Genomic DNA, 17,235 nt, shown 5'->3' with positions numbered 1-17,235 from the left:
GATTCCACATATAAGTAAGATCATGTAGTATTTGTTTCTCTTATTACTTAAAAAAAAAGCTTTACTGATATGTAATTTACATACCATACAATTCACCTACTTAATATGTATAGTTCTGTTTTTTAAGAGTATTCACAGAATTATCCATCCATCACCACAATCAGTTTTAAAGTGTTTTCATCACCCCATAGGGCACCTGGGTGTCTCAGTGGGCTAAGCATTGGACTCTTGATTTTAGCTCAGGTCATGATCTCAGGGCTATGAGATCAAGCCCCACATCTGTGCTCAATGTGGAGTTTGCTTGAGATTCTCTCCCACTCTATACTCTCCCTCCTGCCCAGCATATGCTCTCTCTCTCTAAAATAAATAAATAAAATGTTTAGTGTTTTCACCACCCCAAAAAGAAACCCAGTACCCATTAGTAGTCATTCCCCATTTCCCCTTATCCCTCTCTCCTCCAGCCCTAGGCAGTCTGTAATCCGTTTTCTGTCTATAGATTTGCCTGTTTTGGACATATGATATAATGGAATTGTACAGTATATGGTGCTTTGTGAGCAGATTAATTTTCATATTATAGGTTTTTTTTTAAAGATTTTATTCATTTATTTGAAAAGAGAGTGAGTGAGGAACACAAGCAGGGGGAGTGGGAGAGAGAGAAGTAGGCTTCCCGCCAAGCAGGGAGTCCGAAGTGGGGCTTGATCCCAGGACCCCAGGACCCCAGGACCATGAGCTGAGCTGAAGGCAGATGCTTAATGATTGAGCCACCAAGGTGCCCCTAATTTTGACATTATAGTTTCTAAAGAATTATATAAACATTGCCCTTGACATATATTTCTAAATTTCATAGAATTTTGAAGTTAGGCAGACATCATCTTAAAAATAACTTTTTGTTATAGAAAATTTCAAATACATTCAAGAGTAATGAGTTAATGTTACAATAGTCCTCCAATAAGCCACTACTTATCAGTAGCTTCCGCAGTGATTATCTTAACCATTTATCAACATATGGCCAATTCTGATATAGCTATAGTGCCTCCCTCTCCTCCTACATATCCCCTCCCTACTGGATTATTTTACTATTTATTTATTTATTTAATTCAAAATGTTTTATTTATTTATTTATTTATTTCCTTAAGTTATCTCTATATCTAGTATGGGGCTCAAGCTCATGATTCTGAGATCAAGAATTGTGCAAAGTAGAGTTGTGTAGAGTCAGCCAGGTACCCCTCTACTGAATTATTTTAAAGCAAATCCCAGACATTTTATTATTCCATGCATAAACAATTTGGAATGCATCTCTAAGAAATAAAGACTCTTTTTTTATAAGGCAAAACTATAATATTATACCTAAAAAGTTAACAAAAATTTTTAATATAATACAGTAACTAGCCAGTATTCACATTTTTTCAATTGTCCCATAAATGCCTTTTCATAGTTAGTTTATTTCAAATTAGTATTCAAACAAGATCTACACATTGCATTTTGTTGATTTGTTTCAAGGCTTTATTAGCCTATAAAATTCTGGTCTTTTTTTCCTCTTGTCAAAGGGGAAATTTGGCCATTTGTCAAGTCCACATTCTAGATTTTACTAATTATATTCTAGTAGTTTTAAAAACATGTTCTTTTTAAAAACATGTTCTTCTACCCAATTTTTTGTAATCTGGTAGTTTAGGGGTAGAGGCTTGATTAAAGTCAGGTTCAATTTTTTTCTTAAGTTTTATTTTATTAAGTAATCTCTGCACCCAATGTGGGGCTTAACTCACTACCCCAAGATCAAGAGTTATGCGCTCCTCTAGTCAGATAACCCTCAGTTGTGTTTTCTTTTCTTTTTTTCTTTTTTGTTAATAGGAATATCTTAGAGGTGGTACTTTGTATTTCTTCTTTTAAAAAAAAAATTATTTATTTGAGAGAGTGTGTGTGCATGCATGAGCAGGGGCAGGGGCAGAGGGTGAGTGAGACAGAATCTCAAACAGACTCCACGCTGAGCAGGGAGCCCAACACGGGGGGCTTTAATCTCAGGACCCTGAAAGCATGACCCCAGCTGAAATCAAGAGTCAGATGCTTAACCACTTAGCCACCTAGGTGCCCTACTTTGTATTTCTTCTTATATCAGGAAGTGTATGATGTCTAGTAGTTTTTCTTCTTGTAACTGTTGATCCATGAGTAGACATCATCCTAACTCTGTCTTCTATCCCCTCAACAGTACTCCTTAAAGGTGGCCATCTTCACCTCTGCTGAAGTATCTTTAAAAGAATCAGCCTATTCCCTTCCGAGGTTCCAGCAGCCACCTCCTTGTCTAGTAATCAGACTTTATTAGAAGAACATCACATTCTAACGATTACAGCTGTAATTCTTAAATCTGGCTGCCCATAATAGTCACCCAAGGAGTGGCTTTTTAAAAAACAGAGAAATAATTTTATATAAATGGGATGACAGCACACATGCTGTTTTTATTGTAGATATTTTCTTATTTCTCCTCCTGTTACATAAATTCCTACCTTTTATCCTCCACCTTCTAGGGAATAATGTAATGTGCATATTTCTGTATTTTTCTGTTCATATAATCCTATGTAGACCTACATATACAGTAGGGTTTTTTGCCTTGGGATAATATTATAAATTCTTTTTTTCCTTTTAAGTTAACAATCCTTCATGAAAATTCCTCCAGGTCATCTAGTTTAACTCAGTTCATTCTTTTTAGTGAGTGGCTGGGCATATTTGATATTGGACATATCTTAGTGTATTTAGTCATTCTGCTATCAATGGGCATTACTTCATTTCTAGTTTTTTGGCTGCTACAAATAATGCCTCAGTAAACTGGTATTTTTGTTTCTTATTCCTAGGAGTAGAATTGTTGGATAAAAGGGTAAATCATATTTTCAATTTTAATGGATATTTTTAAACAGGTTTTTTTAGGAGGACTATAACATTTCAAATTTCCTTCAACAATGTGTGGGGATATTGTCCTATACTTTGTGGGGAAGCCTTTGTTTTATTTATTTTTAAAGATTTTATTATTTATTTATTTATTTAAAGATTTTATTTATTTATCAGAGGGAGAGAGGGGGAGAGAGCAAACACAGGCAGACAGAATGGCAGGCAGAGGCAGAGGGAGAAGCAGGCTCCCTGCTGAGTAAGGAGCCCGATGTGGGACTCGATCCCAGGATGCTGGGATCATGACCTGAGCCGAAGGCAGCTGCTTAACCAACTGAGCCACCCAGGCGTCCCAAGATTTTATTTTTAAATAATCTCTATGCCCAAGTCCTAACCTAGAGATCAAGAGTCACACGCTTCAGTAACTTGGCCAGCCAGGTGCCCCTCCAGGAAGCCTTTTAAAAATAAGTATTCCCAGGCTCACCACAAAGATTCTGATTCAGCAGGGCTGTGGAGAGATAGAGGAATCTGTATTTTTACAGCTCCTAGATGAATCTGAGGTGGTATTAGAACTTCTATACCAGAAAATACTAAAAATAATATTTTAGCTTGGCATTAGGAATATCCTCCTTTAGCCAGATACATGTATTAGGATCAACATATCAAATCAAGATGTGAATTGGTGGGGCGCCTGGGTGGCTCAGTGGGTTAAGCCGCTGCCTTCGGCTCAGGTCATGATCTCAGGGTCCTGGGATCGAGTCCCGCATCGGGCTCTCTGCTCAGCGGGGAGCCTGCTTCCCTCTCTCTCTCTCTCTCTCTCTCTCTGCTTGCCTCTCCATCTACATGTGATTTCTCTCTGTCAAATAAATAAATAAAATTAAAAAAAAAAAGATGTGAATTGGTGATAGACATACATTAAATGTAGGTCAAGGGCATGTGCGTTTTCAGAATGGAAGGCTTAATTAGTTGTATTGGGGCGAGCCCCTTGGGAGTCACATATCCAGTTTGGAGCAGTTCTTAATACTCTAGCAAAATTTTTAGGAAGAGATAAGCATTTAGTGATTGTTTAGAATTTAAGCAGTTAATGATTGAGAGAATCTGATGGGGAAATACAAAGGTGTTACACATTCAAAATGTCATTGAAGAGTTCTTGTTCATAGTAATAGGAAGTGAAATCAAGAGACTTGAATTTTAATTCTGATTAAACTACTTACTACCTTTCAAACCCTAGAACTCATTTTCCTGTTATATAAAATGAGGAGGTTTGATAAATGATTATTATATTCATCTCAATTTCTAAATAGACTGAAGATAATGTTCCCTTTGTCATCACAGACACTCTAGAGAACAACTGTGTTAGACAGTTTCCTCTGTATATATTATAAGTCTTGGGCACAAGTCCGACAGAAGCAAAGCTGATTGTTTTTAAAAAATTGAAATGAGGCAAGATGGGACATTCAGCTGTCTTTCTACAGAGCCCCTTCTGTACAAGTTCTTCAAGGCTTGTGTCCTGAGACCCTCGTTGGCCTATAGGAAGCTATCCATATTCTGAAATTGTTTCTACATTATAGGAGCACATCTCTATTCATTTCAGGAATACATATTTGTTATTTCATGAAAAGAACTCCTGAAAGTTTTTTGTTTGTTTGGTTGGTTGTTTTTTTGTTTTTGTTTTTGTTTTTGTTTTTTGCTGTCAGGCTGACGTTAGGGTCCAGGAAAAAAGATGGCTTCAACTTGTATTTATGTTTTCCTCCTCAGGCTCTGCAGATGGTGTGGGGAGGAGGTTGCACTCAGCCCCTGGCCTTGGTCTCTCAAAGACTCCAACAGCAGAAATGGAGCACAGTCTCCATGAAACCAGCACAGTGCCTGCTTCTGCTTCTCAGGTAGCAGCCTCAGGTCCTACAGTGCTGACATGGGGTGGTGCGTTGGGAAAGGAAGTGTGGAAAGATATGAGTGGTAGGGTTGGTGGTAAGGCAGGAGCATGGTAATGTGGGGCTGTTGGAAGAGAACAAGGTCTATGATTGGACTTCTTTTAAATGAGAGGAGATTGCCACATGGCCACTATCTTTCAAATATATCTAATTGCTAGTAGTGAGGTCTTACCCTATTTTCTCCCATACCCCTGGGGACGGGGTCTGTGGGAAAACCATAGGTTTGGTGTTTTGTGTCTGCCTGTGTGTGTCTGTGTGTTTGAAGGCTGCACCTTGCCGAGGCCCCAGGAGGGAATATGGGGAGGATGATCAATACGGTGCAGAGAACTTTCACCGCATCTCACGCAGTCTCAGTGGCACCGTTGTCTCAGAGAGGGACGAGGCTCCAGTCTCTTCCCACAGTTTTGTAAGTAGAATCAGGGTCTGTCTATTCAGAACACCCTTTTTCTTTTGCTAAGATAAAAATACAGTGTAGGTAGAGCGGCAGGGGAAACTAAAAGTTGTAATTTGGGGGAAGGCCATGTGCATTCAGCAAAAATGATGACACAGTCATTACTTTATTGACACACATTTTGTTGGAGCCCAGAGGAATGTCCCTTCGTAGCAGTTATGGAAGGTATATTATAGGGTTCCCTAGGGTGAAAAGAGTCCTAGTAGCCTAGTAGCCTTGAGTCTCAGAAGCAATAGCTGCTGATTGGGTCAAAACCTGTTGCACTAATCAAGGGAAGAAGGGAAGACATGGGATGGGATATTGTTTTTGCCTTTTCCTCCCCATTCCAGTATAAGATTGAGTGGGGTCTAGTATGCTTTCATGCTAAAATGAAGCAGGTGCATTAGCAAGAAAAGGAAAGTGATATAAAACAGTCGTCCTGGAGGCTTTTCATATAGAATCAATGCAGTGATCTGTAGGTGAAAGGGACAGGGACACCGAAGTCAGCAGAAATCAATAACTCAAATATTTTCAGTGACTGGGTTTATAAATTATCCTTTTGAGAATTCTAAACACTTGCCCAAGGCAAGTTGAGTTTTGATTACAATGGAGGTCAGGATGCAAAGCTCCACTGCGTTAAAGCTTATTCACCAGGTAAGTTCAATAAAAATTGAAAAACCAGTTTTAAATACATGATAAAAAAATTAAATGGTATAAAGGATATATAGTAAAAACTAAGTCTCTGTCCTACTAGGCCTTCAGATCCAGTTTCCCTCCCAAGTAACAGTCATGTTTTTCCAATTTATTGTTCAAAATTTCCTAAACAACTTGCCATTCTTTTTGGGATAGGTGGTGGTTTCTGCCTAGCATTTGTTCTTATGTACTGTTAGTGAATTTAATGGCAGATTGTTATTTTTCTAGGGAGTTGGCTTCCTTTCTCCTGACTTCTATATATCATTAATTTATTCACTGATTCATTCTTTAAAACAAATGCTGTTTGGCCATGTGTTCTAGGTATTGTGCCAAGTGCTGGGGATACAGTGGTGGGTGAGCTAGATGTAGTCCCTGGTGTCATTACCTTTACAGTCTACCTGGGGAGACAGATAAATAATTATAATATGATAAGATTTAATGCTATGGAAGCATAATAGAAGGGACAACTAAACCAGATTTGAGGGATCAAGGAAGATTCCTGAAGGAAGTAAAGCAGCCATAGCAGGTAAAGGAACTTGAAGCAGATACTCACTGAATCAAAAGCAACTCATTTGGTATGCAGAATTAAATTCTGGGGAGGGAAGGACAGTGTTGACAAAAGAGACTGGAAAGAATATAAACAAGAGTCCTATCATGAACCACCGTATGGAGTTTGGGAGGATAGAGAGAAATGGACATGTTGGAAAGCCAAAGAGGAAGTGAAAATCATTGGGATTCGGTGCCTGATTGGATATATGGAGAGGAGAATCATGGAGAATCAACCCAAGAATTATGAGTTGATAATGATGTATTTGAGGGAAGAGATATGTATAATTTTGGATATATTATGCTTGTGATATCTGGTAGGCCTTTGGATGTGACACTTTTAAAGCTTGAAATCAAGATTCAAGAATCATAGCCATTGAAAAGAGGAAAAGAATACTGTGAAAAGAGGAGAGAAGCCAGGACATATCCCTGATGAGTACTATATTTAAGTGGTTCATCTGAAGAACCCTTAAGAGAGTGAGGACCAGAGAGATAATAGGAAAGTATGGCATCACTTTCTTCTGTGCAGGAGAAAGGAATGGTTGTCTATGTCACATACTGAGAGGATTGACACCTGGTCCTTAGGCTGTATGGTAAATGTCTCTATAATGTACCATGCTGTGATGGGTACTATAAGCATGGCCTGATGAAATAATACTGCCCTTGATTGGCTTACAACCTAGTTGGGAAATAAGATATACTGGTATGTAGATTATTTTATTTGATTTGTTATTTGTTAGGTGCGTGTAATGTTCCAGGTCCTGTTGAGGGTGCTGGGAATACTGGAGTAAAAAGAAATATATTCTACCATGGGAGAAAGACAATAAACAAGTAAACACCAAACAATGTGTAATTGAGAAGAATAGAACAAGGCAAGGGGAGAAGGACTAAAGAGGTAATAGTGGTTATTCTCAGTGGTTATTGAGGGAAGTCAGCTCTAAGAGAATAACATTTGATCAGAGACTTCAGTGAATGATGGTGTGAGCCATGAAGACTATTTCAGGTAACAGAAACAGTTAAGTGAAAAAGCCCTGAGTTGGAATAATCTTGGTGTGTTTGAAGGAACATTAAGAAGGTTGTAGTGAAAAATGGTAGAGATAAAGTGAGAAAGGAATGGTAGAGATAAAGTGAGAAAGATCAGCATTGCTAGCACATAGCATCTTGCAGGCCACAATAAGGAAGTAGCAGGCTTGGAGATAGGAAGATCAGATTGGAGGCTGTTGCCCTGGTCCGCTTGAGCTTAAATATAAAAACTGTAGGTAGAAATGGTATTTCTTGATAAAGGCAACTAGTGGAATCATGGATGAGAAGTGCAAAAGTAAGGGCAATGTCAACATTTGAATCTAGGTGACTTAGGAAAATGTGGTACCAGGAGGTGCAGCTTGGAAGAATGTTGGTTTGATTTTGGACATATTAGTGTTTTAAGTGTTAAAGGGGATATTTCTGAGACTTTGCCACAAAAATGAGATGAGTGGAGTACAGAACAGGACACAAGCATCAGTGATTACAAACTTGAGTGGCAGAAGACTGGAGTGTAGCAGTGACAGGAGAGAAGGTGGAGTAGTAGAATTCCTGATTATACATTTAGGGAGATACATTTTTAGTTCCCAGTATTTAAAGTGTACAGAATTTTCTTTTTCAGTCTTGGGCTTTCTGATTTTTCTTTTCTCTTTCTTATTTCTCTATTTTAAAATTTCTATCTCAACCTGATTCTAGTGTTAGCATTAAAGAGTTTGCCAAAGACCTAGATGGTAGCGTTGGGAAGATGAGGGCTATGAGAGAGACAGGTTAATGGAAGAAGATCTGCAGTTCCATGTCTCCAGTTCCTAGCCGTCTAGGGATATTCCTAAAGGGGCTGATGGAAAGAGTGACTGAGTAAATTGGGTCCCTCCCTAGAGCTAGGCATATTGGTACTCCAGTTCCCTCCATCTCTCCCTGCTTGCCTCACTGTGTTTACCCAACCATATCCGACTGTGTGTTAATCCTCATCTTTATGTTTTTTTGTTTTTTGTCTTGTCTCACTATAAGGATTCATCAAACGCGAGGAAAAAGCCTTTGGAAACCGGGCACCGTTGTTCCAGCTCCTCTTCCCTCCCTGTCATCCATGACCCTCCTGTGTTTCTCCTTGGTCCCCAAATGTACCCACCCCAACCACAGTTCCTGTCCCCAGATGTCTTGATGCCCAGCATGGCAGGGGATCCCCATAGTCCCCCAGGTAACTCTCCCCAAATCTAATTATCATGTGCCATAATGTGGTACCTTTCTCGAGACAACCTAGAAAGATAAAATCAGTACACATATGGGGGCAGGGTGGAGTCCCAAGGTAGGTAGTAAAGGGATATGAATTACCACTTTAAGATCAAACATTGGTCAAGATGAATTGTGATTGAATCATTACTCAGTTAATATGGTTGGCTGCTGTAGATCCTTAGTCTAACTACCCAAGAGAATGAACAGGGTCTATCGTGATAAGACAAGCTTTTAAACAACCAAGAGGAGTTAATATCGAGTCTTTAGCATCTTCCCAAAACAGAAAGTATCATCTCTATTAGCTAGTTTCTCTCCTACTATCCCCTGAGTCTCAGCTGAGGGATAGTCTAGAAGGACAAGGAGTAAATGGGAGACCTGGAAACACCTTGTATATGGAATACCTATGTAGTATATACAGACCCAGACAATCTTGGGAAAGGTGGATGGCATCCTTCTGGCTTTCTTTCACCCTCTGTAGTAAGATTTGCTATGTTTCTTTCTCACGAAGAGGCTGAGTCTACTTAAAGCAGGGATTCTAAGTGGGAAAGGGAAAGTACTACTAGCATCCAATGAGTGGAAGCCAGGGATGCTGCTAAATATCCTACAGTGCACAGGCCAGTTTACCTCCATGACCACCCCCCCCCAAAAAAAAGTAGTATCAGCTCAAAGTATCAGTAGTGTTGAGATTGAGAAACCCTAGCTTACAGAGGTAAATGCCCTGGGGCAGGTTGTGGTAGTGGTTCTAGAACCAAAGGTAAGATTTGTATTCTAGGTATGTGTCCACATTTTAGGGAGGTTTGGATAAGCAGGCGTTCTGGATAGATGAACTTCCTGTTACGCAGTGGAGCAGCCAGATAGTCCCCCGTGTTTGGCAACTGTTATGGGCATCTATCCCATTAGGCAACATTTAGTGTAGCCTATTCTGGACTAAATGCTATGGTGAACATAGGGGAGAAAGAAGGCAGCTCTCTGTTCTTAAAGAGCTCAGAGCTGTAACAATCAGGATATACATACATACAGGAGTATACTAAGGATGTTGATGGGTTATAAAATAAAGAATCGAAAGTATTTTTTATAAGTGATTTTTCTTTCTCTCTCTCTCTCTCTCTCTCTCTCTATTTTTGTTGTTGTTGTTGGGTGCCTGGGTGGCTCAGGCAGTTGGGCATTCCAACTCTTGTTTTCAGCTCAGGTCTTGATCTCCGGGTCATGAGTTCAACCCCTGCATTGCCTTCCATGCTGGGTGTGGAGCCTACTTTAAAATAAAAAAAAAATAGAAGTGACTTTTTAAGATTATGTATTTTGTTTCATTTAAGTAAAGGGGAACTAATGTATAGAAAAGGCATTCCATACTGTGTATGTGGTAGGAGTAGTGTGAACAAAAACAGAGATCTCAGGGACTGAGCAAGAATGTGAGCAGAAACAGATTAACTGGAGTAAAAGTACATATTAAGAAAAGCAGAGTGATGTTTTGGAGTGGTGGCTCTAAGAGAAGAGTTGTTATAGTGAGTTATATATTTGTAATATTAGGGAGCCGTTCTTCGGGGGGTGGAGGAAGAATTATAGTAGAGTGAGATAGAAGTTATGACAACATTTGCCCAGGTTGGATGTGAGATACTTGATTTTGATGTATATTAAGAATTTTTAAAAAAGATTTTATTTATTTATTTGAGAGAGAGAAAGCAAGAAAGCACAAGCAGGCAGAGCAGCAGGCAGAGGGAGATGGAGAAGCAGGTTCCCCACTGAGGAGGGAGCCCCGATGTGGGGCTGATCCCAGGACCCTGCGATCATGACCTGAGCATAACCAACTGAGCCACCCAGGCTCCCCTAAGAATTTTTAAAAATGAAATTAAAAGCAGAGCTAGACTTCTTCTTTCCCATATGTGTATGCTCTTATGGCGATAGGGAGTTGAGAGGAATAGTCAGGAATGTCCTTTGGGAAGAAGAATGGTTTACTGAAGATGCTTTATCTTTGGTTTCTTTTTCTCTTCCCAGGAACTTCGAGGAGTGTCCAGCAGTTTCTGGCTGTGTGTGACAGGGGTGAAACTTGCCAGGGGGTCAAGTACACAGGAAGAACTCTGAACTACCAGAGTCTCCCCCATCGTTCCCGAACAGATGCCTCCTGGGGTCCATGGTCAGACACCAACCAGCATATTGGGGCCAGATTCCTGAGTACTCCAGGGTGCAAGCCTCAGCTGACACACACTGCCACACTACCAGAAAGACGCCAGGGCCTTCAGGTTCCTCATGCTCAGTCCTGGGGGGATATTTTCCATTCTTCCTCTCACCCTCCCATTGTTTACCCTGTGTCTCCACCATCAAGCAGTCTTCATGTACCCCTGAGGTCAACTTGGAATTTGGGTCCTGTTCCTGATTCTCGAGTCCCTGGTCCTCGAAGAGTAGATATGCCCCCAGATGATGACTGGAGGCAAACCAGTTATGCCCCGCAGTCTGGGCCCAGGAGGACAGGGGGAGAGGAGTTTCTGTTTGTTCTAGCGGATGCTCCTGGAAGAGAACAGATAAGGGCAAGGGCCCTGCAGCACAATAGATGGTAAGGGTTCCCTCTTTCCTTTCCTGGAGCCACAGCTTTCTCCATTAGACTGTACTGTGGAGGAGTTAGCACGCATCCCTCCAAGGTTCTGCTAGTCTCATCTCAACATAGAGCTGGCAGTTTCTCCTAGGGATAACTGGAACCCCTAATAAGACCTGGCTTCTTGAGGGGAATATTTGAAATTCCAATTTCCATTCACCTAGCAAAAGGAAGCAACTGCTGTTTAGGGTTTTATTTGAGCCACTTTAAAGATGAATCCATATTACCCTGGACACTAGCCATTCCTTAGGGTTTTAGGGTCACCATTTTATTCCTGGATCCTTTATGCCCCCACATGCACCTGAGCCTTCATCCTCTTTTCCCTACTATACTGCCAACTTCTGTTCTTTGTTTTACCCACCTATCCGTATTACCTGACCTTCTGTCTTCCCCATACCCCATCCTTGGAGGGGCATGTAGCTGTGTGGTCATGGTACTGACCATATCATTCAGGGAAGCCTACCTGCCAGGTATTATGGGCTGTCAGCCTTCCCTGTCCCCCCAAACCTTAGGCCTAGAATTCAGAGCTGCCAACATTAACACTTGTCCTTCTGAACAGATGGAGTCAGGCACACTAACACACCTTCCTGTCCTCAGCAGCAGAGCCATTACTGCCACTTGCTCAGTCACTGTTGTAAACCCTCAGAGTCAGCTAAACTATTTTAGGGCCAAACATACTGTTTTTGTAAAGTATTTTTCATTAATAAATCTTTAAGATAGTTGTATTTAATTCCTTGTCATTTGTCTATTTAACGCCTTTTGTATGCTCTTGCTCTTTTATATTGGGGGTGGGGGGAAGGCCTGAAGAAGCAAAAAATACAAATTCCCAGTGGCCTGGGGCTCCCAAAGAGAGAGCCATGGCACAAACATACATGTATATGTAAGTGTGAGTGTGAGTGTGGCTTTTGATGAAGGTGAGGAGCTAAATAGTTTTAAGGATAATTGAAGGAAATATACTGACGGTAGGAATCAATGGGCCCCTAAAGTGGAGTGACTTTCCTTGTTATTACTGCTGCTAGTATATTTCTTATTCCTTTCCAGCTTAAAGGCCCTCAGTATATTAAATACTTCCTCCTTAGGGTGATTTTCTTGGGATTCAGATCCTCTTAGAAACTCACTCCTTATCTATATACAAGTTTGTGAGATGCCTCCTATCCCTTCCTTGTTCTCTTCCCATGGCTGCCCCTCCCCTTGCCAGCATTGTGGAATTTCTGCACTTCTCTGGTGGTTCTCACATCTTTGAAACAGGTGGTTGTTGACAGTGAAGTGGAATAACTATTGCTCAGAAAGGTCCATTTTCACCTCTGCCTCACTCCCAAATTCTCCCTCTAAAAGGTATTTTGTGGACTCCCTTTGCAAAGAATACCCTTTGGACACTTAACCTCCTCTTTTACCTTTTACTCCTCTTTTACCTCAAATCATTAAGATTGACAGAAAGAAGAGGTAGAATGTTTTTCTTTGAGGCCTTTGGACCACTGCTTAACATCCTCCATTGTAAGCAGATTTTGAGTACATTTTAGTATTCATCAGGAAGATGGGCAGGAATTTCTCACCCCACTTGGATCCTATGCCATCAAGACATAGATCTTAGTGGATACACTGTACTGTCCACGATTCAGTACATCTCTTACTGTCATACACACACCTTCTAATAATTGTTGATTAAACCATCAGTTAGTTCTTGTCCCACCATCCCTTTTCCCATGAAGGTCCATCTCTATAAAGTTTCTCAGCTGGGCTCAGATTTTGTATGTGCACAGAAGTATCATGTGAAGTATTATAAGAAACAAATTTCCAATTTCCAATTCTCTATATACTCCTCTGCCTTCCAAATCTCTGTTTTCTGAGTGGATCGAGAGGCAGGCTGTGTCCTTTTCAGGTGAATTCTGTACACTTTGAACATCTCTTGGTGTCATCCCTTCCTTTCCCCTTACCTACTTTTGATTTTGGAGCCTATTCTGCTCTACCTATACTTTAATTCTGTACCTTCAGACTCTTGACAGTTCCAGGCTCCAAACATAAGGGCCAGCTTCTCAAACTCCATTTTGAACAGTCACTTCTCTCTAGAACCTGCAATGCCTTGTCTATTTTCCAGTCCGTTATCAACCAAAGTACCCAGATTTGGTAGCCAAACTGTTATACATTTTTTTCTCTACTAGTAGATTCTAAGGTTTAAGTCTCCCCATCATATCGGGAGCTCCAAGAGAACCAATGTTACGTTTCCTAGCACTTAATTCAATGCAGTTACTAGCAATAGATAGTCCGCCCTCTTCACTCTCTATTGTTTCTGCCTGCCCAGAATTTTAACCTGATCCCTTGGCCTCGTCCTGTTTCTCTCCCAGCCTCAGTAATTTTGCCCAGGTCCCTAGAGTCTGCCCCGCCCCCGCCCCCGCAAAGCGCGGTGCATGCCGGTCTTAGCCCCTCTGTAGGGAAAGGGTCCGCCATGTTCCCCGGCGGCGCCGCCGCTTGGCTCTGGTAGCCGCCGCCCCCGCCCCCAACCCCGCCCGGCCCAGCGCCTAGCCGAGCCCCGGGCCCAGCATGGCCGCCCCGGAGCCGGCCCGGGCTGCACCGCCCCCACCCCCGCCCCCGCCGCCCCCTCCCGGGGCTGACCGCGTCGTCAAAGGTGAGAGGTGGACGAAGCCCTGGGGGCCTGGCCTGAGGAGCTGTGTGTGAGGGCGGGCGGGAGACCGTCCCCTCCGGAGCGGGCCCGGAAGGGCGGGCGAGTGACTGGCTGTCTCCCTTGGGGAGTGGCCCCTGGGCGGGCCCCTGCTGGGCTGGGCTGATTCGGTAGCGGTGGCTCCACGGTCTCATGCCTTAAGGCCCGAGACCGGGGTTTCGCTCTTGTGGTCTTCTAGCCTTAGGGGTGAGTCTCCTAGCCGCATTGAGCCCTTTTCTTTTTTTCTCCTGGGCCTGTCAAAACGGCCCAGAGGCCGCGATTAGCTTCCTGCCCGGCGACAGCTGCACGCCTGGCTTCCCTGGGCGGACCGAGGGGCTTGGAGACCTTCAGCCATGCGGGGCCGGGCGATGAGCAGTCAGAAATCACCTCGGCTTTGGCCCACGCCTGCTCCCCAGTGACAGCCGTCAGCCCGATTCGCGCCTAGTTAGCGCCAGCCGCAGGGGTTCGCGCTTGGCCCTCAGGTGTCACTCCACGCGGAAACTGGGGGAACCATGTGGGATTGGACAAGGGTGAAGAGACAGGCAAGATTTGGGGGACCCGGCTTTTAAGTGCCGAATAGATGGAAATAAGGCAGCATAAAAGGAAAACGGCTTGTGGATAGAAAAAACCCTTTACTTAGAAAACCGGCCAACACTGGTCAAAGGCCAAAAGGGGTTACCCCTCACCTTGCAAACAAACACCCATAGAAGAAAAAATTAAATATTTCTCAGCTGGGACAGAATTTATGTATACCCACAGCGGATCAGCAGATTAATTTAAAATAGAATACTGAGGGGAAATTGTTGCTTAAGATTTCCATGGCTCACAGAGCCATCAACTTGAAACACCGATGTGGAGGTGAAAAACAATCTGAAATGGTTATTCTTTACTGTGTAGCTTGGTCAATAAATTGACATCATTTTAGAATAAAGTTTTCTATGTTGTATTACGTTTCTTTTGGAAGGCCAGATACTTCCTGTTTTCATTCAGCTTCTCAAATATACTGGCACAATGTTTAAACACTGTTAGTCCAGTTTTTGAAATTTGACCAGGTATGTTTCTATTAAAATACTTAAAAACAAGAAAGCCTTTTCCTTTGTGTTTTTTATTTGAACTTTTATTTTATTTTATTTATTTATTTGACAGAAAGATCACAAGCAGGCAGAGGCAGGCAGAGAGAGAGGGGGGGGAAGCAGGCCCCCTGCCGAGCAGAGAGCCGGATGTAGGGCTGGATCCCAGGACCCTGAGATCATGACCCCAGCCGGAAGCAGAGGCTTAACTCACTGAGCCACCCAGGCGCCCCTATTTTAACTAAAAAAAATTTTTTTTAATTCATTTTATTTTTTTAAAGATTTTATTTATTTATTTGACAGACAGAGATCACAAGTAGGCAGAGAGAGAGGAAGGGAAGCAGGTTCCCTGCCGAGCAGAGAGCCCTATGTGGAGCTCCCTCCCAGGACCCTGGGATCATGACCTGAGCCAAAGGTAGAGGCGTTAATACACTGAGCCACCCAGGCGCCCCTATTTTAATTTTTCAATTTGAGCCTCCTTTAATAATAACCCTGATCTGTATCCAGGCTTGTGTAGACAATTTTTAAAAGTTAGTAGTATATCCAGTTGGACCAGGCCTTGGAATGAGCTGAATAAAGAGTTTATGGAATCCTTGTCCTGATAAATCTTTATAAAAAGAGAAGGGGGGAGAAAAAAAAAAAAAAAGATTGGTAGTTCAGACTGGTTGTCCTAACATGAAATCCCTGAAGTTCTGTGGGGATTGGGGAACACAGACATGGGCTGCCTCTTCATTTTCTGACTATATTCATGTTGTATTTTCATGCCTGGAGGTACTTTTCACCTTACTATTAGATAGGACAACTAGTCACATTCCCGAGCAACTTTGTGCTCTCCTTATGCTTGTGAATCTTCTTGTTTTTTTGTCATATATATGATAATGTTTTTCTGTATTGTACTGCTTTAATACAGTAAAAATAAGATTCCAAACATAAGGCATATTCCCTTAAGGATGAGTTGTGAATCCAAGATGGTCACATTTGTAGATTATTGATATGGAATAAAAGTCATTTGATTTAGGTAAATAGGAAAGGATCTTGTTGGTGTAGAAAATTATAGTTAAATAGAGCTCATAGGAGTAACATCTCATGTGCTTATTATATTCTTCACCCAGACAACTTTCATTTCTTTATGGAATTTGTTAGCAGCTGGAATGCCTGATAAGGATCACATGTTTAGAGATGGTGGCAACAGACTGGTTTGCACGGCTCATGGAGTCTCCATTCTGGCTTCCTCAGAAATTAATGAGAAATACACCTTTTATACAGAAATCTGGTTTTGGATTTCATCTTCAGGGTTCTCGCCTACCTTCTTTGAATAATTGTACAATCATGTTATATTTGATGATAGAGAACACTCTTGTCAGAACATACATGACCACAGTGCTCCTTAAACTTAAGTTCAACTTACGAAAATCTTGTAAGTTTAGTATGTGCTAATTTTGTATCTGTATCATTTCATAGTAGTAATATCATGGAGACCATTGTTGGTATTGAATACAAGTAGTCTTTTATTCCCTGAACCTTTTCTTTGTTTCTAAATTTTACACTTTTATACTTTTTAGTCAGAAGGCCTGTATTTTATGGTCATGATAGTTTCAAAAGGGCTGTAGATCTTTCTGTGTTTAATTCATGTGTCTAAAGTTCATATGAAGTTTGAAATCTTGGAATATTGTAGGTGATTCATGTATTAATTTAATTAGCTTTTCACTGACATTAAAATTATTAATGGTGATTCCATATTGCTGATTATGGGTGATTAGGTTTCCTGGCTAGTGAAAGCAATTTCTTTTTTTTTTTTTCCTCCAGATTGTATTTATTAGAGAGCAAGAAAGCATGGGAGGGTAGGGACAGAAGGAGGGGGATGAGCAGACTCCCCGCTGAAAATGGGATTGATGCCGGGTTTGATCCCAGGACCCCAGGATCATGACCTGAGCGGAAGGCAGAACCACCCAGGCTCCCCACCAATTTTATTTCTGAGCCTACTCCAGCTGTTGCTGGCTTAGGTCAAATTCTTGTGTTTGAAAGTTGCTGTAGCCCAGTGGTTTAGGTGAGATAGTATGCCCTCTTAAGTATTTCCCATTATACATTTTTCTATTCTTCCACTAAGATAAGTTGGAGATAAGAAAAAGCAAACAAACTAAGAAAAAGGGCTAATTGTATCTGCATGAGTGCCTTAACTGCCACATCAGCAAAATTGC

General features: G+C 41.6%; 2 protein-coding genes across 55 annotated transcripts in view; both read left to right on the top strand.

Moving 5' to 3' along the window:
- The window catches only part of USP54 (ubiquitin specific peptidase 54), a 119,738-nt gene extending 107,697 nt beyond the window's left edge, over nucleotides 1-12,041 (top strand). For 23 of the 48 annotated variants that reach the window (XR_014306985.1, XR_014306987.1, XM_082716366.1 and 20 more), the window contains 4 exons: nucleotides 4,633-4,757; nucleotides 5,071-5,211; nucleotides 8,503-8,689; nucleotides 10,717-12,041. Coding sequence is in view for 45 of the 48 variants with exons in the window: in XM_082716366.1 (XP_082572492.1) it covers nucleotides 4,633-4,757; nucleotides 5,071-5,211; nucleotides 8,503-8,689; nucleotides 10,717-11,276 (1,013 nt within the window). In the remaining 3 variants the exon portion in view is untranslated. The remainder of the gene's footprint in view (nucleotides 1-4,632; nucleotides 4,758-5,070; nucleotides 5,212-8,502; nucleotides 8,690-10,716) is intronic. The other 25 variants (XR_014306986.1, XM_082716381.1, XM_082716376.1 and 22 more) reach the window with 5 other exon arrangements.
- Nucleotides 12,042-13,721: 1,680 nt separating this feature from the next.
- Nucleotides 13,722-17,235, top strand: part of PPP3CB (protein phosphatase 3 catalytic subunit beta) — a 56,423-nt gene continuing 52,909 nt past the window's right edge. For 5 of the 7 annotated variants that reach the window (XM_082717113.1, XM_082717112.1, XM_082717108.1 and 2 more), the window contains exon 1: nucleotides 13,732-13,934. In XM_082717113.1, the coding sequence (XP_082573239.1) occupies nucleotides 13,850-13,934 (85 nt within the window). In that variant the 5' untranslated portion in view covers nucleotides 13,732-13,849. Of the gene's footprint in view, nucleotides 13,935-17,235 lie in introns of all 7 variants that reach the window. The other 2 variants (XM_082717109.1, XM_082717110.1) reach the window with 2 other exon arrangements.

The sequence above is a fragment of the Mustela nivalis genome, assembly GCF_964662115.1.
Source record: "Mustela nivalis genome assembly, chromosome: 2".
NCBI classification, from domain to species: Eukaryota; Metazoa; Chordata; class Mammalia; order Carnivora; family Mustelidae; genus Mustela; species Mustela nivalis.
Note: the sequence above shows the minus strand (reverse complement) of the source record. Positions and strands in the feature narration are given on the sequence as shown.